Source organism: Rhinopithecus bieti, unplaced genomic scaffold (assembly GCF_001698545.2).
Source record: "Rhinopithecus bieti isolate Rb0 unplaced genomic scaffold, ASM169854v2 scaffold_62034, whole genome shotgun sequence".
NCBI classification, from domain to species: Eukaryota; Metazoa; Chordata; class Mammalia; order Primates; family Cercopithecidae; genus Rhinopithecus; species Rhinopithecus bieti.
In genome coordinates, this window is record NW_016823752.1 from 902,376 (window position 1) to 928,898 (window position 26,523).

At 56.2% G+C, this 26,523-nt stretch overlaps 1 protein-coding gene across 14 annotated transcripts in view; it reads right to left on the minus strand.

The window, feature by feature from the left end:
• Positions 1-26,523, minus strand: part of MCF2L (MCF.2 cell line derived transforming sequence like) — a 200,410-nt gene that overhangs the window by 12,370 nt on the left and 161,517 nt on the right. For all 14 annotated transcript variants that reach the window (XM_017861795.1, XM_017861792.1, XM_017861786.1 and 11 more), the window contains 17 exons: positions 24,231-24,350; positions 21,267-21,383; positions 20,597-20,746; positions 19,270-19,394; positions 17,450-17,564; positions 13,049-13,168; positions 12,423-12,614; positions 11,533-11,724; positions 10,493-10,652; positions 9,480-9,553; positions 9,180-9,253; positions 7,035-7,101; positions 6,011-6,126; positions 3,944-4,013; positions 2,140-2,232; positions 1,946-2,038; positions 910-1,035 (listed from right to left, as the gene is read on the minus strand). In XM_017861795.1, coding sequence (XP_017717284.1) covers positions 910-1,035; positions 1,946-2,038; positions 2,140-2,232; positions 3,944-4,013; positions 6,011-6,126; positions 7,035-7,101; positions 9,180-9,253; positions 9,480-9,553; positions 10,493-10,652; positions 11,533-11,724; positions 12,423-12,614; positions 13,049-13,168; positions 17,450-17,564; positions 19,270-19,394; positions 20,597-20,746; positions 21,267-21,383; positions 24,231-24,350 — 2,004 coding nt within the window. The remainder of the gene's footprint in view (positions 1-909; positions 1,036-1,945; positions 2,039-2,139; positions 2,233-3,943; positions 4,014-6,010; positions 6,127-7,034; positions 7,102-9,179; positions 9,254-9,479; positions 9,554-10,492; positions 10,653-11,532; positions 11,725-12,422; positions 12,615-13,048; positions 13,169-17,449; positions 17,565-19,269; positions 19,395-20,596; positions 20,747-21,266; positions 21,384-24,230; positions 24,351-26,523) is intronic.

Genomic DNA, 26,523 nt, shown 5'->3' on the forward strand with positions numbered 1-26,523 from the left:
AGCACATCACCGAGTGAAAGCAGCCGTTTGCAAAGCCCACCCACAGTGGGATTCCAGCTGCAGGGCGTCCCAGGAAAGGCCAGCTCATGGAGACCGTGACAGGTCAGCGGGTGCCAGGGACTGGGGGAGGAGGGAGGGACCGGTGGGGCACGTGGGCTTCTAGGACAGTGAAGCTGCTCTGTGTGATGCTCTAGCACTGGGCGCAGGACGCCACATGCCTGTCCAAACCGCAGAACGCGCAGCACCCAGAGTGAGCTCCGAGGGGAACAGCCCTCAGTCACTAATCAGCGTCAGTGCCGGTTCGGCACGTGTGGCCAGTGTGGCACCCATGCTGGATGTCAACACTAGGGGAAGCCTCAGGGCCTGGGATTTACACTGTTATCTCACAAACCAAAAATTGCTGCAATTAATCAACTCTATTACCTAAAACAAACAAACAAAACCTGAGAAGGAGGCTGGGGGGACATAAAGAGGGGGGCAAAAGATGAACAAGCTGACCTGACGTGGGGCTCTGTGGGGAAAGTGACATCTGCCTTCGGGGGCCACTTGCTCTAAGTCACCAGCCTGCAAATCGCAGCCCAGGAAACAGATGTCACGTCTGCTCCGAGCCACGCCTCCTCCCCAGGAGAAGACAAGGAGGGAGGTCTGAGCAGCATTCCTGCTGGAGATGTGTGCCTTCCAAGCAGGGGACGCTTCCTGATTTTCTCCATGCCCCAGAGAGCCCAGTGGGGTCTGTGGACCCGGCTGCGGGGCCTGGGAGTGGGCTTATCTAGGGACCACCCCAGACCTCCTGCTCAGAACCTGCACATTCACACCAAAGCGTGGGGAGTGTGCAGAGAGGCCGCCAAGTTGCTGGCCTGGCATATTCCATGGAGGCGGTGGGGAAGGCTGGGCCTCTGGGCGCCTTACGTCATAGCCGGTGATGGCAATGAGGTGCATGGAGTCATTCACCGCCTTCAGGATGCCCAGGATGGAGCTCAGCGCCTCCTGCAGGTCCTCAGCCCCCTCGCAGTTCTTGCTGTATTTCAGCATTTCCTGAGGTCCACGGGGTGAAGCAACCGTCAGGACACGCAGAGCTCTGGCTCCCCCAGAACAGACCCCTCAGGAGCTTGGCATGAGGCAGGGACGCTGCTCACCCTCCCCTGGTCTGTAGGGAGCTGCTCTGCCCGCCCTCCTGCAGCCAGGACGGACTGAGCGGTGCTGCAGAGGGGGCAGAGCCCCTGCCAGGTGCAGACCCTTGGCACCTGCTCCCCGGGGAGCTCCCTCCTGCCACCCTAATGCCCAGGTGCAAACCCCTTGCACCTGCTCCCTGGGGAGCTCCCTCCTGCCACCCTGCTGCCCAGGTGCACACCCTTGGCACCTGCTCCCTGGGGAGCTCCCTCCTGCCACCCTAATGCCCAGGTGCACACCCTTGGCACCTGCTCCCTGGGGAGCTCCCTCCTGCCACCCTGATGCCCAGGTGCACACCCCTCGCACCTGCTCCCCGGGGAGTTTCCGGGGAGTTTCCTCTCGCCACCCTAACCCTGGCCAAAGGCACAGAGCTGCAGTTTCCTGCCTGAAGGTTAGAGGGGCCCACGTGGCAAACTCATAGATGGAATCCCCAGTCTAGGCCACCCCACATCCCTGCTGTGTGCCAGATAATCCAGGCACGGTTCCACCCTGGAGGGACGGGTCAGCACATCACAGAATCCCGTGCGGGCCGGGCTGTGTGGAAACCCATGGGGATGGGGACTCGTCTGCTCACCTGCGTCCTCAGCACCCCTAACAGCGGCGCACAGTAGGGTCTCGAAAGGCATCCCAGCCATCCCAGCCTCAGCACAGGCTTGGAGGAGGTGCCCTTGGCCTGGGAGGGGCAGGGCGCGATGGGGACGGGGCCCCAGGGAGGCACAGAGACCTGGCCAGCGGGTGCCGGGGGAGGCCGGGCCACGGTTACCGTGGAGCCCACCTTGAGCAGCAGCTGGTACTTGGTGATCCTCTGCACCGGCTTCAGCAGGTAGGAGTCCAGGCTCAGTTTGTGGTCCAGCTTTCTCTGGCATTCCTGGAACCAACCCAGAGCCTTTGGTTTGCACAATTTTCATTATTCCGCAGGAGTCGGCTAGGAAAGGGGGTAACGTGCTGAAGGAAGGTCCGGGGACACACCTGGAAGAACGGGCAGTCGGAGCACTGTCTCCACAGGCTCTCGGAGCGGGGCTTGTTCTGACAGTACTTCTCATAGATCTGGAAATCCTCCATCTGCACCAAGGGACAGGCACCACATCACACAGCGTCTTCCCAGCCCCGCGAGGCACTGCTGCTCGCCTCACAGCTTCCGAGGGCCGGCACTGGCTCCCAGGCTCTGCTGGGGGGCCTGCCCTCCATTCATGGGGCTCCCTGTCCCCGCTGACTTCCCAGAGCACAGGCGTGGCGTGGAGACGGGGTTCCACCGCAGCCATTCTTAGAACGCCGTTTATGGTGTGGTTTGTTGATTTGTTTACATAATAAAACTTCTAGCATTTTCTCTGGCAGTTTTACAAATTACCTGTTATTTAGCAAAAAACAGACCCTAGCCCCACTGTGAAGTGTAATTGCTCCTGGGTGCCTCTAGAGCACAGGTGGTTCTAGGGGCACAAAAGGTTTTAGGGCACAGGGCTCAGAAGTTTCTAAGGGCATAGGAGGTTCTGGGGTTCAGGAGGTTCTGGGGGTTCAGGAGGCTCTAGGGGTACAGGAGGCTCTGGGGGCACAGGAGGTTCTGGGGTACAGGAGGTTCTGGGGTTCAGGAGGTTCTGGGGCACAGGAGGTTCTGGGGGGACAGCAGGTTCTGGGGGTTCAGGAGGTTCTGGGGTTCATGAGGTTCTGGGGGTTCAAGAGGATCTGGGGCACTGGAGGTTCTGGGGGTTCAGGAGGCTCTGGGGGTACAGGAGGCTCTGGGGGCACAGGACGTTCTGGGGATACAGGAGGTTCTGGAGGTTAAGGAGGTTCTGAGGTACAGGAGGTTCTGGGGGTACAGGACGTTCTGGGGTACAGGAGGTTCTGGAGGTTCAGGAGGTTCTGGGGGTACAGGAGGTTCTGGAACACAGGAGGTTCTGGAGGTACAGGAGGTTCTGGGGTACAGGAGGTTCTGGGGCACAGGAGGTTCTGGGGTACAGGAGGTTCTGAGGTATAGGAGGTTCTGGGGGTACAGGACGTTCTGGGGTACAGGAGGTTCTGGAGGTTCAGGAGGTTCTGTGGTACAGGAGGTTCTGGGGTACAGGAGGTTCTGAGGTATAGGAGGTTCTGGGGGTACAGGACGTTCTGGGGTACAGGAGGTTCTGGAGGTTCAGGAGGTTCTGTGGTACAGGAGGTTCTGGGGTACAGGAGGTTCTGGAGGTACAGGAGGTTCTGGGGGTACAGGAGGTTCTGGAGGTTCAGGAGGTTCTGGGGCACAGGAGGTTCAGAAGGTTCTGGGGCACAGGAGGTCCTGGGGTACAGGAGGTTCTGGAGGTTCAGGAGGTTTTGTGGTACAGGAGGTTCTGGGGTACAGGAGGTTCTGGGGCACAGGAGGTTCTGGGGGTACAGGAGGTTCTGGAGGTTCAGGAGGTTCTGGGGGTACAGGACGTTCTGCGGTACAGGAGGTTCTGGGGTACAGGAGGTTCTGGGGGCTCAGGAGGTTCTGGGGTACAGGAGGTTCTGGAGGTTCAGGAGGTTCTGGGGGTACAGGACGTTCTGCGGTACAGGAGGTTCTGGGGTACAGGAGGTTCTGGGGGTTCAGGAGGTTCTGTGGTACAGGAAGTTCTGGAGGTTCAGGAGGTTCTGTGGTATAGGAGGTTCTGGGGTACAGGAGGTTCTGGGGGTACATCATTTTATCTCAGCCAAATTGAAAACATTTGCATTCTGTGATTTCAGTTGGTTAGAATGGGAACCTACAGTAGAATCTGAAGTCATTATTCAGTAATTTTGAGAAGCTGTACATCAAAGCACCACGTACCCTCTCCAGAAAGCATCTTCCAACCAGTTCTGGGCAGTCGGTGTAGTTTTCCAGCTCCCTGAGGAATATCCTAGACAAGGAAGGTTTTTAAGTAGTATGAGAGACAGGCCGAGTCACGTGGCATTGGTGACAACTGGACAGACATCATTTCTCAGAAGCCTTTTATGCCTTGCTGTGTATGTGGCAACAATGCCCCGCATGACTTGGGGACGCTGCAGCCACGCCTCTCCTGAGCACCAAGCTCTCAGGTGCCAGCAGGTGCAGCCCCAGGCTGAGTCTCCTTCTATTTCTGGCCTTGGCTGCACACAGAAGTTGGAGAGAGCTGCTTTTCCCTCAGCACACACATGGCTCACAGGGCTACAGGCAAAGACAGAGATGGGACCCTTCAGGGCCCTGGAGGCGCCGCCCCCATAACTGACCGTGGGTCTGTGGGTTCTCTGCAGACACACCCTCAGTCCTGGCCCTAGGCAGCGCCATCCCCAGGCTCCTGGGCTGTTTCCCTTTAGTTTCTGACTTGCATCTGTCCCCTGAGGAAGTCTGGCCAGAGGGGAAAATCGTCTGGGGGACGGATTCGCGGCATGAGCACTAAGCTTAAAGCTGTGGGGACCCCTGTGTGCAGGACTGGCCGAGACCTGGGGGACTGTGAGGACAGATACTAAGGGACACTGAGGTTCTGCCCAATCTCCGTGGACGTGGAAGTCTTCTTGGTGGTCAACTGCGGACCTGCTGCCTCCTCGTAAGTGGCAGGTGAGGTGATGATCACGGCACGGGGCAAGAAGCAGGTGTCAGAACCACGTCCCAAGCACTGGCGATTCCCATGGCCAGTGGGGTACGCTGGTCCCCATGCACATAGCCACACGGGAGCCACTCACATGGCCTCCCTCCAGGACACGCAGCAGGGGCCGTCCACTGCAGCCTCCCTGGCACTCTGCACTGCATGCTCACCCTACACCTTCCCATGAGTGCTCCAAAACTGTGTTAAAGCAGCCCAAACAGCTCAGAGGAGTGGAGACAAGAGGCCAGACAGACAGACCACCCGCACTGGAGAGGCCACAGTCACTCGGGGGACAGACCACCTGCACGGGAGAGGCCACGGTCGCTCGGGGGACAGACCACCTGCACGGGAGAGGCCACGGTCACTCGGGGGACAGACCACCTGCACGGGAGAGGCCACGGTCACTCGGGGGACAGACCACCTGCACGGGAGAGGCCACGGTCACTCGGGGGACAGACCACCTGCACGGGAGAGGCCACGGTCACTCGGGGGACAGACCACCCGCACTGGAGAGGCCACGGTCACTCGGGGGACAGACCACCCGCACTGGAGAGGCCACGGTCGCTCGGGGGACAGACCACCCGCACGGGAGAGGCCACGGTCACTCGGGGGACAGACCACCTGCACGGGAGAGGCCACGGTCACTCGGGGGACAGACCACCCGCACTGGAGAGGCCACGGTCACTCGGGGGACAGACCACCCGCACTGGAGAGGCCACGGTCGCTCGGGGGACAGACCACCCGCACGGGAGAGGCCACGGTCACTCGGGGGACAGACCACCCGCACTGGAGAGGCTACGGTCGCTCGGGGGACAAGCAGTCCCCGTGACGAGTAAGGAATGCCTAGTTTGCCGTCCTTTTCAAAAGTGTGGGAACAAAACAGGACTTGCCATGTGGTGTGGCTTTCGTGACCTCCAAAGGGCTGAATACACACCTGGGAGGGGTTCCAACTTCCACTTGCCCAGCAGGATGAGGAGGGGATGAGGGGCGGGCAGGTCCCATTTCCTGCACCACAAAATGGTGCACTCGGGGGGCTCAGAGCCCTCTCCTCACGGCTGGTGGCTCACTTACAACTCGGCTGCCTGGGCGCAAGCCACCAGGCACGGTGCCACGTGGGCACTCAGAGACGGCCCCATGTACCCACACTCATGCCTGTGCCTCTGTGAGTCCACCCCTTGGGCGCCCCTTCCCAGTCAGGCATGGCTCGCATCCCCCGTTCCAGCCCCCTGAAGCCAGTATCATTAGCCGCGAGAGATCATGGGTGCATGCCTGTGTCGAGAGGAAGGGCCCACCTGTTGTGGAAGTGATAGATCTCCTCCATGTTTCCAAACAAAACATCCTTCTTGTGGTGAAGGCCTGTTGACAGGAGGTGAGCCATCAGTGGGTTATCCATCTCCGCGGCGTAGCCCTGCAGGGAGAGCAGAGGGCAGCGGGGGTCCTGGGCTGCAGCCCACCCACAGGCTCATCTGTGGGCTAGGCCGTCCCTTCCTCTTTATTCTTAGGTGATTTCTAAGACAGTTATCTGGACAGGCATCCACCAAAGCACAAGTATTATGAATAGCACCAATTTGGGGGAAAGGGGTGGAGGTTCTACCCTTCTTGCTTTAAACCTTTTATGATTTAGCTGTAACTGAAACAGAGGGTGCAAATCTTCTGTCTACACTCAGGTGATCACCACCTGTGCACACTCGGTGAATCAGACACCCGTCTACACTCAGGTGACTACCACCTGTGGACACTCGGTGAATCAGACACCCGTCTACACTCAGGTGACCACCACCTCTGCACACTCACTGTCTACACTCAGGTGATCACCACCTGTGCACACTGGGTGAATCAGACATCCGTCTACACTCAGGTGACCACCACTCACATCAAGCTCACCCAGGCAACAGCCCACTGCCAAGGTCACCCCTAATCTGCCTCCCACCCCAAACCAGTTTTGCTTGCCCTGGAGTGCTCTGTGCCAGGAACCGCATGCACCCTGTGGCCTGTGTTTGCGACAATCTGTGTGTGGTTCGTGCATCTGTTGTGTGTCAGCTCCTCTTTCTTGTTACTACATTTGTCCCCTGTGCGGACCCCCTGAGCTGCCTTGTCCCCTGTGTGGATCCCCCTGAGCTGCCTGGTCCGTGTCTTGCTGATAGGCCCTGAGGGGCTCCCCGTCTGGGGCTGCTGTGACCAGGCTGCTGTGGACGCTCTTTCACGTGCATTTGGTGGACAGCAGCGCTGCTCTGAGCAGCAGTTGTCAGAGGAAGCCCTACCAGGTAGTGCAGGTGAGTCCACGTGGTGGTCGGCCCTCCCCAAGTCCAGCCTCACCTCCAGGACACACAGCAGCTCCTCCACGTAGGCCCGTTCTGTGTCCAGGAGCTCACTCATCACGTGCCTGGTGGCAGGTCATGTGGAGAGCAAAAAAGGTTAGCACTGGGAGGGCAGGAATGGTCTGCTCCGCAGTCTCACAGGTGCCACCTAGAACGATGGCCTGCCCAGCAAGAGGGGACTGGCATCAACCCAAAGCTCATGGGCTGGACGCTCCTTGGGGCTCCCCTCCCAGCTCTCAGCCTCAGACCCTGCAGATGGAGGCCGGACTCTCCCTGGTTCCCAGACTGGCCATCACTCTTGTCCTGGCCTGGGACACACTCCTGGTAGGAGGGATTCCCCACCCCGCCTCCTGGGCTTTTGGGTACCACCTGCTCAAAATGAGCTCAGTTCCTCATGCTCATGGGCGAGTCAAACCACCCCTAGGATCCATCCCTAGAATCCACCCGAGTCTCTTCTGCCAAGATGACGCCCGCCCGCTGCCCGGCCTCCCTGAGCCTTCCTCGTGGTGGGTATGTGTGGGCCCGTGTGGCCAGGGTGGGGGCCTGCCATCACCAGAGCTGCCCCCTGCCCACACCCTCACACCCAGCAGGTGGGCAGTGGTTGTCTAGGGAGTGGCCCAGCACCCGCCACGCTGGATCCGGAAGGGGAGGGCGCACAAGCTGGCTGTGCAGGTCTTGTTGCTGGTGTGAGCATCTTTCAGCAGCCTACGGCTCCTGCTGCTTATGTGATGCACAGAAACTGGAGCCAGGGGGCTGGGCTGGTCCTAGGTTGAGGTTATTCAGCAAGTTCATTCCAAAACAAGCGGTCGGCATGTAAGGGCCCCCACCTTGGCACAGGGGAGAGGAGTGGGGAGCAAGAGGGCTCGGGACTCCCTCTCACAACCCAGGAACTGCCAGCCGAGGGCCACTCCTTCTGTGTCTCAGGGCTGAGCACTTGCTGCTCCTCCGTGTGGACGCCCCTCTGCCTGGACCTTCCTCCATATGGACGTTCCTCTGCCTGGACCCTCCTCCGTGTGGACGCCCCTCTGCCTGGACCCTCCTCCGTACGGATGTTCCTCTGCCTGGACCCTCCTCCGTACGGATGTTCCTCTGCCTGGAACCTCCTCCGTGCAGACGCCCTTCTACCTGGACCCTCTTCTGTGTGGATGCTCCCCTGCCTGGACCCTCCTCTGTGCGGACATTCCTCTGCCTGGACCGTCCTCTGTCCAATCTTACGGAGCCTGCCTGGACACTCCTCTGGACAATCATCTGCCTGGAAGCTTCTTGGCAACTCCCCCTTCCCCCCATCCTGCTTCACCAGCTTCCATCAGAAGCCGGAAGTGACAGACTGAGCTTTCACACCAAGTTCAGTTTACTGTAATTCCCAGTTTTGCTCAGTCTCCCAACCCCGCAGCATCATTTGGCCGCCGCCTGTGGACACCTGCTTGTCAGCACATCAGGAAGAGCCTTTCCTTCTTTCCTGATTTTGGAGTTTTGATGGTCAAAGGGGCCTCCTGCTGTTCCTCGAGGGCCTCTGGGAGGGAGCCCCATGCGCCTCATGGGTGCTTGGCTCCTTCCCAGTGTTGCTCTGGGGACCTGCATTCCCTGGCCCTGCACCAGTGAAGTCTTTCTTGAAGGCGAAGGAAGCCAAGAAAGGGAACTGCTTTTGTTTGCATAACACTCCCTGAATTTGAGGGTCCAGGAATCCCAGAGGAAGAGGAGGGCTGGAGACGATGCCGTCCCCTACACCAGCTGCCTGGCACCACTGCCTGCCACACTCAGTCCTGAGCAGCTGTTGGCTGCTGCTGTGGCTGGCGCTGGTTGGGGCCTTTGAGTGGTGTCTCCTGTGGATGGCAGTGGAGGGTGGAGGCTCTCGCTGGGGTGGAGATGCCCCTTTATTCTTGCATTCAGCCATCGCCCTCTCTTCCCTCCCGAGTCCCCCAGTGGTGCGTGTGCGGCATGTGTGTGCTTCACGTGGTGGGGACCAGGACACGTGCTCGAGCCACGGCAGGCCCTCTGGATATCGGTTGGTGCAAAAGTAAGAACCACAATGACTTCTGCACCAGCCTTCTATCTGAGGCATCCATTCGAGTGCCTGACGGCACCTAGTGGTTCAGGCTGCGGTCGGAGGGCCCCTGTGAGGCTAGAAGGGCAGCGCACCTACCTGCGCAGGATGGCCAGGCTCTCCTCCTCCTCCCCTGCAGAGCTGCGGCCCTGCCGGCTCTCACTCATCTCACTCTGGGGAGAAGAACAGTGTCAGGTCTGAAAGGCGGGACAGAGCCTCAAGGGCCAACTCTCAAGGCCAGAGCCCACTGGTTCCCGTATGGGGACAGGGCTGAGCTCCCACGATGGGGAGCTGGCCAGGCAGCTGGGCCGCGCCTGGCAGGGGCCATGTGGAGAACCAGGCCTGGTGTGAACCAAGCAGGAGGGTGTGGACGGCGGGGTTGTCATGGGCAAGCCTCACCTTGGCCCTCCGGTAGGGCCCTCTCCGCAGTGCACCGCCCTCGGAGCTGGAGTTCTCCGAGCCTCGCCGAATGCCTGTTGGGAAGGAGTGGGGCCTGAAGTCCCCTCTGACCCTCTGGAGAGGGGACGTGCGCCCAGCGGGAAAAGGCCCCAAGGAGAGGGCAGGACTTGGCCTCTGAGGCCATAGGCAGTGGTGTCAGAAGGGGGAGGACCATGGGGTCTTGCTGCCCTGAGTCACCCCATGTTCCCACAGCCCATGGGGACACAGTGCCTGTGGGCTCCGGCCTGGGAGAACTCCCAACAGGCAGAAAATAAGGTCGCCTGGGACCCAGTACAGGAAGGCAAGAGCCTGGCCAACCAGGGCCCCTGAGATTCACAGCTGACTTTCACCAAGCTGGGGTGGCAGCTCGCCTCGTGGGTTCGTGTGTGAGAAACCAGCAAAGATGGGAAGAGGGTTTGTTTTGAGACATGGAGGTGGCAGGAAAGTCTCTGGGAAATGGAGCGGCACCCGGCTTGGCGTAGAGGGCAGGTTTGGGACCAGCAATGTGGGCCGGACTGAGGTACGTGGACGTGGCTCTTCAGGGCTCCGGGAGCCCAGAGTCTGGGCCATGTGTGAGGAACGTTGTTTGGCAATAGCACCGGGAAAGGACAGACTGCGGAGAGGCTGGAGCTGGGAAAGCTGGAGGTGGTTCCTCCGTGGGAACTCTGCGTTTTCAGTTTTGGGTCACGTGGACTTCACTGAGACCACGGAACCCTGCCAGCCTCGTGGAAAAGCAGCCACAAACAATGCCTACAAGATGTGTGTGGCCGGGTCCTGACAAAATTCCATTTATAAACACGGGCAAGGGGTGGCAGGAACCGGCCCTCAGGCCCTGAACTGGGGCCCGGAGGTGGAAGGGGAGGAGGCGTGTGGAGACAGCTTTTGCAGGTGGCTGCTCAGATGTTCCAAGCTCTCAACGCCCGGGGCTCCCCGAGGGTCCCACAGCACCTGGGGCACAGGGTAGCCACACAGACCTGGGGAGGGGCAGGGAGACTTTGCCAGTGCCTCGGGTCTGGGGGCCACCGGCTGCACGGGCCGCGTCTGCCTGGCCGCCAGCTTCTTCAGGCTGGCCTGCCTGCGGTGGAACACCTCCTCCATGCTCGCCTGCTTCTGGAAGACCTTTCGCACGTGCTCCTGAAACCACACGCTCAGTAAGGCGCCTTGCACGTGTTGGCATCATTAAAAATACACGATCATGTGCAGAATGTGCCAGGGCACGCCCAACCCCCACTTTAAATGTTCTCCATGCTGAGTCTGTCAGTGCAGCGTGGCTGCGTCCAGCCCTGGCCGCTATGGACGGTGAAGGGGATGCAGCCCACCCACGGGATGGGACCCCGGTCTTGGGAAAGGGCAGCTCCATGCGAGGGAGGGGCCTGCGGCCTTCCCCAGGCATGTGGAGGGCTTAGGAGGAGCCTGGTCTCAAGGGCATCACCAGGTCCCAGGGCCAGGCCCTTCCTGAAGAACACGCCCACGCCACGAAGTCTGCCAGCAGAGATGGGATGGCAACCTCGCGGGGTTGGCGTGGAAATAACTTCTGTGTTGAAAGGAAAATTCAACTCGACCTCCCAACTGTGTGTTTCTCTCAAATGCCTATTATTTGGGAGTAATTCATTAAATGGGCCGGGCGTGGTGGCTCACACCTGTCATCTCAGCACTTTGGAAGGCCCAGGTGGGTGGATCACCTGAGGTCAGGAGTTCGAGACCAGCCTGGCCAACATGGTGAAACCCCGTCTCCACTAAAATACAAAAATTAGCCGGGTGTGGTGGCACATGCCTGTAATCCCAGCTACTCAGGAGGCTGAGGCAGGAGAATCACTTGAACCTGGGAAGCAGAGATTGCAATGAGCCAAGATCGTGCCACTGCACTCCAGCCTGGGCGACAAGAGTGAGACTCTGTCTCAAAAAATAAATAAATAAAAATAATTCATTAAATGATTCTTTAAAACTCCCCACAGAGGAATGCCCCACTGCTAGGGACGGTGAGCTGCAAACGGAGAGCCCGAGTCAGCATTACCATGAGGTCTTGGTTGAGGATGGATTCGTATTCTTTGTAAATCGTGTTGAGCTCCTGGATCTTATTTTCCGCACTGGTCTCCAAAAACTTCTCGATTTCCTGGAGGGCAGCCTCCGCGCCGTCCTGGGACTGGCACTTGTCCACAGGTTGTGAGGCCAGCAGGTAAATCCCTTCATCACACCACTTCAGGGACTGGAAACACAGAGCATTGCCAAGGGCAGGACGCCATGAGAAGGTGAGCGCACCACCCTGTCCAGGCACATGCTGTCGGGGCGTCCTCCCAACATGATCCCGGACTACCAGCTCCTCATGCTCCCGCCACCGTGTCCAAAGCACCCTGAGGGGACACAGTGCTGGACAAGGCCAGTGAATTACCCAGGGCGGGGCCTGGAGAGGCAGGGAAAGTACAGTAGGATCAACCAGGCCTTAAGCTTCTGGACCTTTTAAAGAAATCATTATGGGCTGGGCAGGGTGGCTCACGCCTGTGATCCCAGCACTTTGAGAGGTGAAGGTGGATCACCTGAGCCCAGGAGTTCGAGACCAGCCTGGGCAACATAGTGGGATCCCATCTCTATCTCTCACACACACACAAATACAAGAATTAGCTGGGTACGGTGGCATGCACCTATGGTCTCAGCTACTTGGGGGCTGAGGTGGGAGGATCCCTTGAGCCCAGGAACCAGAAGTTGCAGTGAGCCAAAAAAAAAAAAAAAAAGAAATCAAATTGTGCAAATGAATTCTAGAAAAAGACCCGCTAGGCCAGCAAGACCAGAAAGGAAGGACGTTTTCCAGCCAAGGAGCTGCCCTTCCCATGACAAGGGTCAGCCGGTGGTGGAGGCGGGAGGAAGAGGCTGGTTTCACAGCTGGGGTGTAGTTCCGGCTCGGCCTACCGTCTCCAGGCGGCGGTGCAGCTCCAGGGACTTGCTGAGCAGCCCCCTCCTCCTCACGATCTCTGCAGAGAACTGGTCGCAGAGGTGTCGGAGCTCCTGGCACTTGGGGCGGATGGAGTCTACAGCGTAGTGCTTGTTCTCGATGAGCTGTTCGCCGTCCAGGGACAGGGCCCGGGCCCTCTCCACAGCCACCTGCAGACGGCCACCCAGAGGACCAGCTCAGGTCTCTTTCTGTTCGAGGCAGACGGCGCCTCGCTGTACGGGATGTGTGTCCCGGGGCACATGTGTGTCTTGCTTTCTTTCTTTACTGCTGTGGATGACTGAGATGCCGCCTAATGCCCAGAGCTGTTCTGTGGCAAGTGCTTCTGGGGGCTGTGGTGGTCCCAACAAAGGGCATTGCCTGTCTGCAGGGAGCTGACCCAAAGGAGGACGGGCAGGGCCACGTGCTGTGGGTGGGGTGCGGGAGGGGAGGTGCACAGGCAGCAGCCCCCACCCCGGTGGACGACCCCCAGGGGCTGTGGGGGCCCTTTCTCCGTTGGCGGGAGGCCCATTCCTGCGCCTTCCTGAGCGGTACTTGATGCTGCTGCTCACACTCTCCCACCGCCCCAGCTGGGACCCCGCCTTACACCCGATTTCTCCTCGAAGCTGGCCAGGTCCCTCAGCAGGTGCTCCACATGCGCCAGACTGTTGCCAATGTCCGTGAAGGTTGCTACCTTCTGGCACACTGCGTCCAAGATGGCTTTGACCTGGAACAGAGGAGGACCCATCTCAGGGGAGCGTCTCCCTCACCTGAACAGAGAGAACCCGCTCCAGATCAGGGAAGTGACGGAACTCAAAATCGGGCCAAGTGGTCATCAATGAAGCAGGGACCACAGTCAGGCAGGCGCAAAGTCAGCCCCGAGTGGTCACCCATCAAGTGGGGACTGTGGGGCCTCTGGGTACCCACCAGTGACCTCACTGACCACTGGCAGGACACTTGTTTCTCTGTGGCCTGGGTGTGCCTCCGTTTATCAACCACACGCCTGAGAACAGCATGAGGAGAAGGTGAGATCACGCAAGGACAAGGGCTTTGGGAGCCGAAAGCGGCAGCAACGTGGACGCTGGAGCTATCGCCATTCCTGCTGGATCCTGGGCGTGGAGTTACGTAACTCAGTCCCTTCTAGCTTGCTACTAACTTCTAATGTCTACGATTTCTGCTGTTGGCAGGAAGACAACGGGTGTCATATAAATGATTTTTATTTTAATATTTATTTATTTATTTATTTATTGAGATGGAGTTTTGTTCTTGTTGCCCAGGCTGGAGTGCAATGACGTGATCTTGGCTCACTGCAACCTCTGCCTCTCTGGTTCAAGTGATTTTCCTGCCTCAACCTCCCAAGTAGCTGGGATTACAGGGGCCAGCTGCCACGCCCAGCTAGTTTTTGCATTTTTAGTAGAGATGGGGTTTCACCATGTTGGCCAAGTTGGTCTTGAACTCCTGACCACAGGTGATCCACCTGCCTTGGCCTCCCACAGTGCTGGAATTACAGGTGTGAGCCACCATGCCTGGCCTGATTTTTAAAACATGTAACTGCTTACTCCTTTAAATACAAAAGATTTTAACTTTTGTTATTGGAAATAATCCTGAGAACGGGTGTGTATGCAGACATCCCAGTGCCAAGGAGATTGTAGTTCAGATGGCCTGGGGCTGAAGGCCAGGAAGGCAGGATTCTTGTCCATCCTTGAACCTCCTGCATCTGGCACAGCTGAAGTCTGACACTTCCTTCCATGTTACCCACAGCCACTGAGTTATGGATAATGCACCACCTCTCAGAAACTAGCTCGGATATAGAAGAACTCAATACCATCAACCAACAGAATCTAACTGATATTTATAAAAGTTCACCTAACAATAGTAGAATACACATTCTTTTCAAGCAAGGAACATATATAAAAAAAGACCATATTCTTGGCCCATAAAACAAATCTCAGCACATTTATAAGAACTGAAATCATACAGAAGAGTATGTTCTCTGATCACAATGAATCAAACTTGAAATGAAGAATGGAAAGACAACAGGAAAATCTCTGAATACTGGAAGCCAAACAACATACATTTAAATAATTGATGGGTCAAAGAGAAAGTTCCAAAGGAAATTGGGGGAAAAAAAAACTGGACTAAATGACAAAGAAAATACAATACGTCAAAATTTGTGGAACACAGCTAAATCAGTGATGAGAGGGAAATTTATAGTGTTCTTATTAAATATGCATGTTAGAAAAGAGGAATAGTCTCAAATAAAGAGTGTAAGTTCCCATCAAAGCAATCCATAGAAATAATAAAGGTAAGACCAGAAATCAATTAAGTTGAGAACAGAAAAACAACAGAAAAAACTAATGAAACAAAGAACTGGTTCTTTGGAAAGATGAGGAGAGACACATCTCAACCTAGATTGACAAAGAAAAAAAGAAAGAATATGCAAATTACAAATATCAGAAACGAAACAGGCAATATCACTATAGACCCTGCAGACATCAAAAAGATAAAAAAGAAATACTATAAACAACCCTACACATTGCCTTGAAAAACACACTACTATATCTCATTGTGAAAGATAGTTTCAATAGTTGCATAACTATTAAAGACACTGCATTCATAATTTTAAAAGTCTCCCAAAGAAATCTCTAGGCCCAGATAGTTTTATTGAGCATCTACAAAAATCCTACAACTAACATTATACCTGATAGTGAAAAACTAAACGTTTTCCCCCTAAGGTTGGGGACAAGGCAGAGATGTCCAGTCTCACCACTCTTATCAAATGGTGGAAGCTCTAGCTGGTGCAGTATGCAGTGGGGCAGGGTGTTGGGAGGTAGAATAAAAGGTGTATCTTCAAAAAGGAAGAAACCAAACTGTCCTTATTTGCACATGACATGATGGTCTCTACAGGAAATTTCAAGGACTTTACAAAAAACCATCTAGAATATGTGTGCTCAGCAAGGTCGCAGGAGACAAGATAAATATACAAAAATTAATCGTATTTCTATATGCAGCAATGCATACATAAATACCAAAATTAAAAATATAATACTGTGATGACTTCTTTAAATGGAATATTAAAGGTAAGTCAAACAAAATACGTACTGAACTTGTGTGCTGAGAACTACTTGACACTGATGAAAGAAATCAAAACAAGTGCTGAGAATACCATGTTTGTTGACTAGAAGACTCAATACAGTAAAGACACTGATCTTCCTCAAAATACAGGTTTAACACAACTACTATGAAAACCTCAGGAAATTGGTTTTTGTATATGTAGACAAGATAATTTTAAAATTGGCATGAAATGGCAAAAGAACTAGAAGCTAACACAATTTTGAAAAAGAAAACAAAGAGGGAAGAATGAGTGTACTTGATTTCAAGACATTATATAGTTGCAGTAATTAAGACCCTGTGGTATGGACAGAGGAACAGGCATGTAGATAAATGTAATTGAATAGAGTCTCCAGTCCAGACCCACATAAATGTGCCCACAGTTTTGACAACGGTGGAAAAGAAATCCAGTGGAAGAAAGAGCCTTTTCAACAAACGGTGCTACAGCAATTGGACATCCAGAGGAAAAACAAATCACGATCTAATTCTCATACCTTATACAAAAATTAACTTAAAATAGGTCATAGACTTCAATGTAAAACTATGACATTTTGGGGGAAAAAAGCTTAGCGGAATATACTTGGAATCTAGGACCAAAAGTATAATTCTTAAAAGGAGAAATTGACAAGTTGGAGTTCATCAAAATTAAATGCTTTGGCTGTGTGAAACGCCCTGTGAAGAGGATGAGAAGACAAGTTACAGACCAGGAGAAAATATTCGTAAACCACATAGGTGACAAAGAACGAGTATCTGTAGTATATAAGGAATTCTCAAAATGTAACAGTAAAACAAAAACACAAAACCAAACAATCGAGTTAGAAAATGGGCAACAGAAATAAGGCATTTTACCAAAGAGGATATGCGAATGGCAAATAAGCACACGGAAAGGTTAGTTTAGCGCCATCAGCACTGGGGAAACGCGACGGAAAACCACCGTGAGATTCCGTGGCACACACATCAGGATGTGAGCATAACGTAAAGAATCATTACACCACCACATGCTGGGGACAAGGGGAAGCAACTAGTCACTCATACGCTGAGAACCGTTTGGCACTTCCTTAAACAAAACATGCAACTACTATATAACCCTGCAATTACATTCTGGGCATTTAGGCCAAAGAATTATGAGAACTGACATTTATACCAACATCAGTACATGAATGTTTGTAACAGCTTTGTCTGTAATACCCAAATCCAGAAACAACCCAGATACCCTTCAACGGTGAATGATTGAAAGAACTGTGGTCCGTCCACACCAGGGAACACAATGAGTGAGCCACCGGCACCTGGGGGTCTGCAGAGAGCTGTGCCGAGCACCAAAGCCAATCCCGAGAGTGACATTCTGTGGGATTCGTTGGCATCACATTCTTGAAATGGCAAAAGTACAGCCATGGGGACAGACGAGCAGTTGCTGGGGGCTGAGGAGGGGTGGGCTGCGAGAGACACGGGTGAGTCTCTCACGAGGGGCCGCAGGCGGGAGACGTGTGGGTCTGGCTGCACCGGCTGTGTCGACGTGCACCTCAAGGCTGTGACACTGTCCTACAGTCTGGCACATAGCAGGGACATCATACATGCATGTTGAATAAAAGGGCATGCAAATGACTATGAAGGGAGAGCAAAGGCTTCCTGCTAATTTACGAATAATGCAGGTGTAAGTGCATTGCAGTAAGCCGATTTTCAATCACCTTTCCATACAATGACGCAGTCATCAATGGTGCATTTCAAGGCTCAGCCCCACTTAATCTCACAGGCTCCACCCGGCAAGTGGAGACTTTTCTGCATTAAGCCGAAGTCAACCGCATGGCATGGCTCAGTTCCTGGCACTGGGACCAGGGCACAGGCACAGGAGGCCCCATGGGCATCAGGGCAGCTGCCGGCTCCACCCAGGGCCACTCACCTCCCGGAAGCCCTGCTCGAAGTGCCGAAGCTGCAGGCACTGCTCCAGTTTCTGCTGATGCTTTGCCCAGAACTCATCGAAGGCAGCCTCCGTTTCATTCAGCTGGGCCAGGAGCCTGGGAAAGAGGAGGAGCTGACCGTCTGCGTGGCCCAGGGTGCCCACACAACGTGGAGCACAGTGAGAGTTCTAGCAACCCCAAGGCTCACTCCACCCTGGGCCTTCCTGAGATCCTGGCCTGCACTCACCCCCTGCACCCAAACCTGGGATGTGCAGGCCCAGGCACTCAGGGCGTTAGCATGGGAGGGAGGCCCTGGAGAAAGCATCAGGGGCTGCCTGCTTTCCTTCCTGCTTCTCTCCCTCTAGGTCACTGCGACGAGGCTGCACTGCCGAGTCTGTTCATTTCATTTTTATTTTAGAAATTTAAAACTTTTTTTTTTTTTTGAGACGGAGTCTCGCTCTGTCGCCCAGGCTGGAGGGCAGTGGCACGATCTCAGCTCACTGCAAGCTCCGCCTCCCGGGTTCACGCCATTCTCCTGCCTCAGCCTCCCAAGTAGCTGGGACTACAGGCGCCGCCACCGCGCCCGGCTAGTTTTTTGTATTTTTAGTAGAGATGAGGTTTCACCATGTTCACCAGGATGGTCTCCATCTCCTGACCTCGTGATCCGCCCGCCTCGGCCTCCCACAGTGCTGGGATATAGGCCTGAGCCACCACGCCCAGCCCACAACTTTTTTTTTAATTTATTTTTTGAGATAGGGTCTGGTTGTGTCACCTGGGCTGGGTGCAGTGGTGCAATCTCGGCTCATTGCAACCTCTGCCTCCGAGTAGCTGGGACTCCAGCTGTGCACCACCCAGTCAGCCCCACGCCCACCCTGCCAGGCGTGTGCACGGATCAGCTTCACTTTACAGATGAGGAAACTGAGTCTTTGGGAAGCTGACAAGGTGCCCGACACCGGCCAGGGCAAGGCCAACCCTCATGGGCTGTGCTCCAACCTCCGCCTCGTGGACCACAGCACCCCATCTACGAGGAGCCCCTCAAGGATGCGTCCTTCAGTCCCCGGGGCCTCTGGTGTGTCCCTGGCACAGAAGGCAGCTCAGGGTGTGGGCCACGCTGCGTGGGAGTCAATGGCAGCTGAGAGTCAAAAGGACCAGCTCGGTTTAGGCCTGGGTGCGCCCCACACACCCCTGCCCTGCTCCTCAGCTGGGAGGCAGGGCTGATAGCACCCACCAGCGCAGATGGGACAGGGGAGGCTTGGGGAGTCTTGGGGAGGATGGGATGGGTGAGGCTCGGGGAGTTCTGGGGGGTTATTGGGGGGGGGCCTCAGGGAGTTCTGGACATCCTAGAGCACCATGCCAACCACACAAATGCCCTACTCTATGCTGCTATAAAGCTGGAAGCCCAAGAGAGGAATATGAGAATCACACTTTTACAATGAAAGTAAGAAACACTAGCTCCAGCGAGGAGAACCCCAAGCTTTCTCCCTGTCCGTGGAAGTCCCACTCATTATGCAGCAGCCCCACGTCTAAGGCCTCTGCTTCCCCTAACGTCTCCTTCATGCCTGCAAAAGGGCATTTGCTCTAGGAAATTGTCCCTAGAACAGCGGCTTTCTGTGGGGTTCAGGAGAAAAGCATTTCAGCAGGAGGAGCCAGGTCCACACAGAGGCCTGGAGGCTGGCTGCTGTGCTGGCCCCGGCCAGGAGTGGGGCTGCTGCCGCGCCGCTTGCCATTTCGGTGGCCTCTTTCTTTCCCAGAGGCTGTGTGCCTGAGAGGATCCTTCCCTGGACTCGGACAGGACAAGGGCAGGAAGGCGGCCGGGCCTCACCTCTGCACGGTGGCCTGGTTGTCGAGCTGGTCCTGGTTCACGCCGGGCTCTGAGCCCTCAGCCTGCAGCTCCCCGAGGCTCTCCAGAACGCTGTGCCCCTCTTTCAGTGCCAGCCTCAAATCCTCCTGTGGAGAGAACGCAGCCTTGCACCCCGGCCCCATCCAGGCACTCAGCGCAGGCCAGTGGTGAGGCCTTGTGGGGCCTTGCTCTTGAGGGGGCGGGGACTGAGGAGGGGTCAACCCCCAACCCCCGAGTCTTCCCAGTCTCTTCTGTGGGGTCGTGCGGGCAGGGCAGGCCGATGTGGGGGACTCCCTCACTCCTGTGTGCCCCGGGGCAGAGTTGCCGTTACAGGTCACTCAGGGCAACGGGTTATGGTGAGAGTCACTGGAGACCCAGACACCAGGCAACCAGACCAGGAGACCCGGAGACCCGGAGACCCGGAGACCAGGAGACCCGGAGACCCGGAGACCAGGAGACCCGGAGACCCGGAGACCAGGAGACCAGGAGACCAGGCGACCAGGCGACCAGGCGACCAGGAGACCCGGAGACCAGGAGACCAGGAGACCAGGCGACCAGGAGACCCGGAGACCAGGAGACCAGGAGACCCGGAGACCAGGAGACCCGGAGACCAGGAGACCAGGAGACCAGGAGACCCGGAGACCTGGAGACCCAGAGACCAGGCTTTCTCATGGTGCCTGCTCCTGGTCCTCACAGCGTCCTCACGGTGGAGTGGCCGGGTGAGCACAGAGGCACAGTCCTCAGGGACACACCAGCAGGTCATGGCCCTGGGCCACCGTTGCTGCAAAGCCAGGGGGGCAGAACAGCAGGGAGCATGTGCTCCTCAGAATACATTTGTCTCAGCAAGGGCTGTGGACACGTGAGCACTGGGAATGTTCTGCGAACAGGAACTCCAACCACCACTTCATTGCCTGCTCGGCATGAGAAAGAGGCACAGACATCCTGTCTCGGTCACACTCAGAAGCAACAGAGCAGTCTATTCGGGAGCTCCCTGCACAGACAGCCAAAAGCGCTCCTGAGAGGAGAGCCGCCCCCCGTCCCACTCCTGAAGCCACGGCTGACCAGGGCCAATGGTTGACCCAACGCCATAATGGCAGCCGCAGCTAGCATGCTACAGGGTTCATTTATGCTGCTTTTATTCCGTCCTCATCGGAGAAGGTGCCCAGCTAATCGCCATCAAAAGGCATCTCAAGCCTGCTGACTTCTTGGTTTCACACGCTGCCAACACGAACTCCCGCAGGGACGGAAGACCCCCCCGCAGCTTCTGACCGGAGCCCCTGCAGCTTCCAACCGGAGCGCCCCCACATACCTTCGCCTTGTCCTTCTTCTCTGTATGCGCACACAGCACTGAGCTCGTCGACTGGACGTCATTGGGCAGCTCTGTTTCGGCCAGCTCGGTCCCGAAGGACTGCAGCATCTGAGCCGTCTGCTTCACCATGAGGGCGAAACTTTCGATGGCCTTGGGGACAGAGAAAACACAATTGTACGCCTTGTGCACTGCACCCACCTCCTGCTGCCCTGAAAGCAGACACCGGCAGAAACCGTTCCCGCGTAGACCCGTCAGGCGAGGCTAGCTAATGCGAGGACAGTGAACACCCTCCCACGGCGTCCTGCCCTCCTTGACCTCTTCAGAAACATACCAGGCTACTCTACACATGTGCCCACCGCCTAGAGTTGCCTGTGCCCGTGCTGCCTCTCCCTGTCGAGAGCAGTGAATGTTGCAAACCACAACCCAAGAGGTTTTTTTTTTTTTTGGCCTCCAAGCCCAGAGAAAGCCACTCCCAAACTTATTACTCATGTTACTTCTTTACAATGACTAAGGTCCACTGAGACCATCTCCTCATTCTTGGGAAAGAAAACGACTGTTAATGTGAACATGTTTTTGGAAAAGGCTGTGCTGTGACGTGAAAGCAATTCCGTGGAGATGCTCGAGCTGGTAGCAGCCAGCCCCGCCCCCCGCCGGCCCCGACGCGGCTCACCATGCGCTGGCACAGCCACCGGGAGTGGCAATAGTCCAGGGTCCCGCCCAGGTCCTCGGTCAGCTGCGACTTATCGATGTAACTGTGTAAATCTGGTACGGAGCTCAGCATTATGACCTGGAGGAGAAAGGGAGTGGGTGGTGGTGTTTGGGATTATTGTTGGCTCCCAAAAGAGCTACCCCATCAGCAGAACACACAGCAGCACAGAGGCGACCACTTCTGCCTGGACTCTGTGGGCGGCTGTGTGGATGGGGGCACCTGGACGCTGCGGGCGGCTGTGCGGATGGGGGCACCTGGACGCTGTGGGTGGCTGTGCGGATGGGGGCACCTGGACATGGTGGGTGGCTGTGTGGACGGGGGTGCCTGAACGCTGTGGGCACCTGTGCAGGCAGGGGCACCTGGACGCTGTCGGTGGCTGAGCAGACAGGGATGCCTGGACGCTGTTGGTGGCTGTGCAGATGGGGGTGCCTGGATGCTGTGGGCAGCTGTGCGGACAGGGGCGCCTGGCTTTGGACCTGTGTGGACCCGGGTGTGGGTCCCACTCGCTCACAGACCAGCCGCCCACTCTCTGTCTCAGCTGCGTCCTTCGTAAATGGGCATGTTGTGCCTGAGCTGATCACGCCACGGCGAGGAGCCAGTGACGCTGTTGGAGGTGCACAAAACCCAACGCAGAGTGGCCTGTGACGGCCACGGACACGCAGCAGGCATTTACACCTCCTCCAGCAACATCATCAGACAGCGCTCTGATGGGAAGGATGCTCATTTTTATGCCTGTTCCTGCCAAAAACACCCTGTGGTCATTGTAGACACCAGCTGAAATCAACACCCCACCACTGAGGCCAGACGGGGAGAGGCTGGCAGTTCCCGCACGGTTATGGTTACGCGGGAAACCCGTGCTTGCGACGGCTGCATAAGCTCCATGTGCCTTGTCTTCGTTTCTCTGCCTTTCTCTTGCACTTTTTGAGGCCACTCCATCCATGGGTTTGGATAAAATCTAGGCTTGGCTTTGCAAGCTGTCAGACGGGACCACAAAACGGGCCTCCCGAGGTTTGGCTCAGGGGTTATTTGACACCACATGATGTATTATTAAATACCGTATCAGTCTAGAGTGGGGACTCTCAACTGGGGGTGACTGTGCCAGATAGTCAGCCATGGCAGCAGAGGTGCCGGGGCCACCGTTCTCCCTAATGTCTCCTTTCTAGGGCTGAGTTCAGCACCCAGCACTGAAACACGGACACACACGTGTCAACAACTGCATCCTTCACATCATCCGCTCTGTAACTTCAAGAATTATCTAAGCGGGGCTGTGAGTTTGAAGATACTGCTGATTTTTGTGAAACCCATTTTGATGGCTTGCTGTGGAGCCACTGTGCAGGGGAGCCTGTGGCATGGATGACCCGTGAGGTCAGCCTTGCTCCCTGTGACACATCTGTGGTCTCAAAGCCTATGGCTACTGTGCAGTGCCTGCCAAATAGGAGGGAAGGAGGGCACACGGAGTTATCTCTATCATACCATAACACGCACACACCACCGTGAGAGGTGCTGTCTGCGGGGCGCTGAGCTGCACACACAACGCCTAGCTCGTCCTGGTGTCAGGACACGAGCCTCCCACTGCCCACGAGTCCCTGCTCTGTACGGTTTTGTCACTGGTTGTCTCTAGGGAATGGACTGTTCAGAAACTAAGGCTTCTCCAAGGCTACAAAAAATGGTGCACGCACAGGGTTTCCCAGTGGCTCGGAAGCCGGTGGTTCTGGGGCCACCAAAGCACGATGGCATGGAGCCCCATGGGGTGCCATGCAGACCGCCCTGCACCTGCAGTCACTGCTCCAGACCAGGCACCAGGGTCACAGGCGACACCCAGAGTGGACTGCATGGGGGTGGGCAGAGCGGATGGGGCCTTGTGGCCCCCAGGGCTGTCTTGGGCATTGGGAGAGGAGGGGAAAGGGAGGAAGAGAGGGAGGGGAAAAGGGGGGAAGGGGAGGGGAGTGGAAGGGGGCAGTACATGGGGGAAAGGTCCCAGGCCGTTTTCTTCCCTGTCAGAGAAGGGCTCGTGCACGCTTGGTGTTGAGGTTGTAGCACAATGAGGGTGGGGAGGGAGGGCTTGTGCCACCTGATTCCCAGGGCACAGGGAGTAGCTTCACAGCGAGCGACCTGCACCCCAGATTCCCTGGCTTCCAGCAGCATCTGGCTAGTGCCATGGGGTCTCTCAGGTGCCTGGCGCTGGCCCATATGTCTCTGTTCTCTTTGTGGCAGAGAAGATGTGAGCTCGCCGAGTCAGCTGACCAGGGCTCTCAGGGGGTGCTGACACAGCTGGGGCTGGTGACCGGGCTCCACAGGCTCCAAGAGACTTTGTGAAGCCTTTGTTCTTTAAAGGACAGCGGATCAGGGCTGAAGGTGCTTTCTCAGTGGGCAGTGCTGGGAGACGCTGCCCTGTGCCGGGCTAGTGTGGTGGCGATGGGGTAGTGGTCACCCTGTTGGCTGCTCCAGGACAGGTCTGGCCCATCCCTGTCAGCAGTGGGTCCCAGGTCCCAGGTCCAGGGATGCTTACAGCCCCCTCCCCAGCCCTTCTCTCATCCCTGGGGTGCAGGCAGGGCCTGGGCTGAGTTCCTCGCAGGTGGGCCGGGGGGACTGTCCTTAGGGTCCCGAGTTCTACAGTTTTCCTGGGGGTAGGAATGTCGCGTGACCCGCATCCTGATGGGACGCCCACACAGTGGCCTGTCTGAGGTTGATGCTCGGTGTACCCCCGGTGGGGTGGGGCTGGGGCGAGGGCGGGGAAGAAAGGATTGCGCGGCTTCTGACAGCGTTGAGGAAGTACAGCTTCCCACCAGGTCCTGCAGGGTTTTGTTGACCACGTGGCCCTGAAGTCAGCTCCTCGGGGATTTCGATGATCACAGATGAGCCAGGACGGCAATTAGTTCCGTTCTGCTCCCGCATTGTGTGTGTGGGGGGGAGGGCGGAACTTACCGGCACCTTCATCTTAAAGTCATCTCTATTGAATTTGAAAGCGATGTCGGAGAGAGTCCTTTGGAAAAAACCCGTCGGGCGAAGCACAAGGACGAGCTGCAGGTTTGCCGGGAAAGATGCCTGCGAGACAGGGTGAGAGACAAGAGCCTGCAGCGCGCTCTGCAGACAGCGGTCCCCTCGCGCGGTGCCTGCACACTGGGCTGACCAGGGAGGCACAGTTCGTGGGCCGGGCATCCTCAGAGTGGCAGGTTTACACTTAGATAAACATGGCAGAGATGCTGGTCTCTGTAAGAGGCATCACACTTTTCTAAAAGAAAAGAAAAGCCACATGCCTTGGTAGAATGTTATGCTGCTTACACATGTAAAAGTCAAAAGCTTACAACAGTTGTTAGGGGCTGAATTATGTCCCCCACCCCAAGTTATTATGTTGAAGCCTAACTCCCAGTGCCTCCGAACGTGACCTTGGTTGGCGACGGGGTCTTTACAGAGGTAACCAAGCGAAAACGAGGTCACTAGGGCGGGCCCTGATCCCAGCACGGCGTGGAGAGCGCCCAGAGAAGATGCTGGTGGAGGTCGGGGCGGTGCTTCCACACCCAGGGACACCAGGGAGGCAGCCAGGCCAGAAGCTGGAGAGAGGCCTGGGGCAGAGAGATGCTCCCCGTAGCCTCTAGCCTCATAGCTCTAGCTCGGAAGGAGCTGGCCTGGCCACACCTGAGCTCAGATCCCGCCTCCAGGGCTGGGAGGGAACACGCTTCTGTGCCTCCAGTGGCCAGTCTGTGGTTACTTTGTTACAAGGCCCCAGGAAACCAAGACACTTGTCAAATTTTATAAAAGCCACGTAGACACGTATGTGTGTTACCTACAAAAATAAAAGTAATCTTGGGTCCTGGTGCATACACACGGCCTTGGACACAGTTACATGAATTTACTTGGAAACTGGCTCTGCCTCCTACAAAGCGTGGGCCTTGGGCAGGTCACTCCCCTTCTCTGTCTCTGCTTCTCCATTGGGAAAGTGGGGAGAGCGGCAGTGCCTACTCATGACACCCTTTCGAAGATGAAATGGACCAAGGCGTGCGTGGCGTTCAGTGGGCGCCTGCACCAAGGAAGCGCTCAAAAGCCACGATGATAGACGTGCAGTGACAGCTGCTCTCGACGCCAAGTTAAGTCCAGATGCTGAAATCCAGGGAGACCCCATCACCAAAAAAGAAATTGTGAAGCAACTGAGTTTGATTTCTGGATAACTAAGTTAAATGCACCTAAAATTTGACATATAGAAGAGAATGGCATTACCCTAAAGCCCGAAAGGAATATAGCAGCAAGGACTGGAGGAGCGACTGCCTCATCAGCATGTCCTGGCTGGGCACTGCCCCGGCCACACTCGAATGTCCAGGCTGGTCTAGCAAGGACGATAAGAAGGAGGGCCCTGAGGTCAGGAAGCTGGGGGAGGGTCTGAAGTCAGGAGACGTGTGGGGTGTGGGTCAAGGCTGGGCCCCCCGGCCACGCTGGCTGCAGGGACACCTGGGTTCATCTCCACTGCTGACAACATGGTCTCAGGCGGGAATTCTAGATTGCGCACCCCAAGTTCCAACCCAGCTCTGGGATTACAACATAAGCAGCTGGGACCTCACTCAGGATTATACAATGCCTTTTCCACAGTTGTGGGATCCTAGACCTTGACAAGTCTGTCCTCAGCACCCAAACTCTCAGCACCCACGCACTCAGCACCCAAACAGCGCCCAAACACACAGCACCCAAACACACAGCACCTAAACACTCAGCACCCACTCAGCACCCACACAGCACCCACTCAGCACCTAAACACTCACCACCCAAACACTCAGCGCCCAAACACTCAGTGCCCAAATACCCAGCGCCCAAACACACAGCCCCCAAACACACAGCACCTAAACACTCAGTACCCACTCAGCACCCAAACACTCAGCACCCAAACACTCAGTGCCCAAACCCACAACACCCAATGCCGAAACAGCACCCACTCAGTGCCGAAACACTCAACACCCAAACACACAGCACCAAACACACAGCACCCAAACACTCAGCGACCACTCAGCATCCAAACACTCAGCGACCACTCAGCATCCAAACACACAGTGACCACTCAGCATCGAACCACTCAGCACCCAAACACACAGCACCTAAACACTCAGCATCCAAACACTCAGCACCCAAACACTCAGCGACCACTCAGCATCCAAACACTCAGCGACCACTCAGCACCCAAACACACAGTGACCACTCAGCATCGAACCACTCAGCACCCAAACACTCAGTG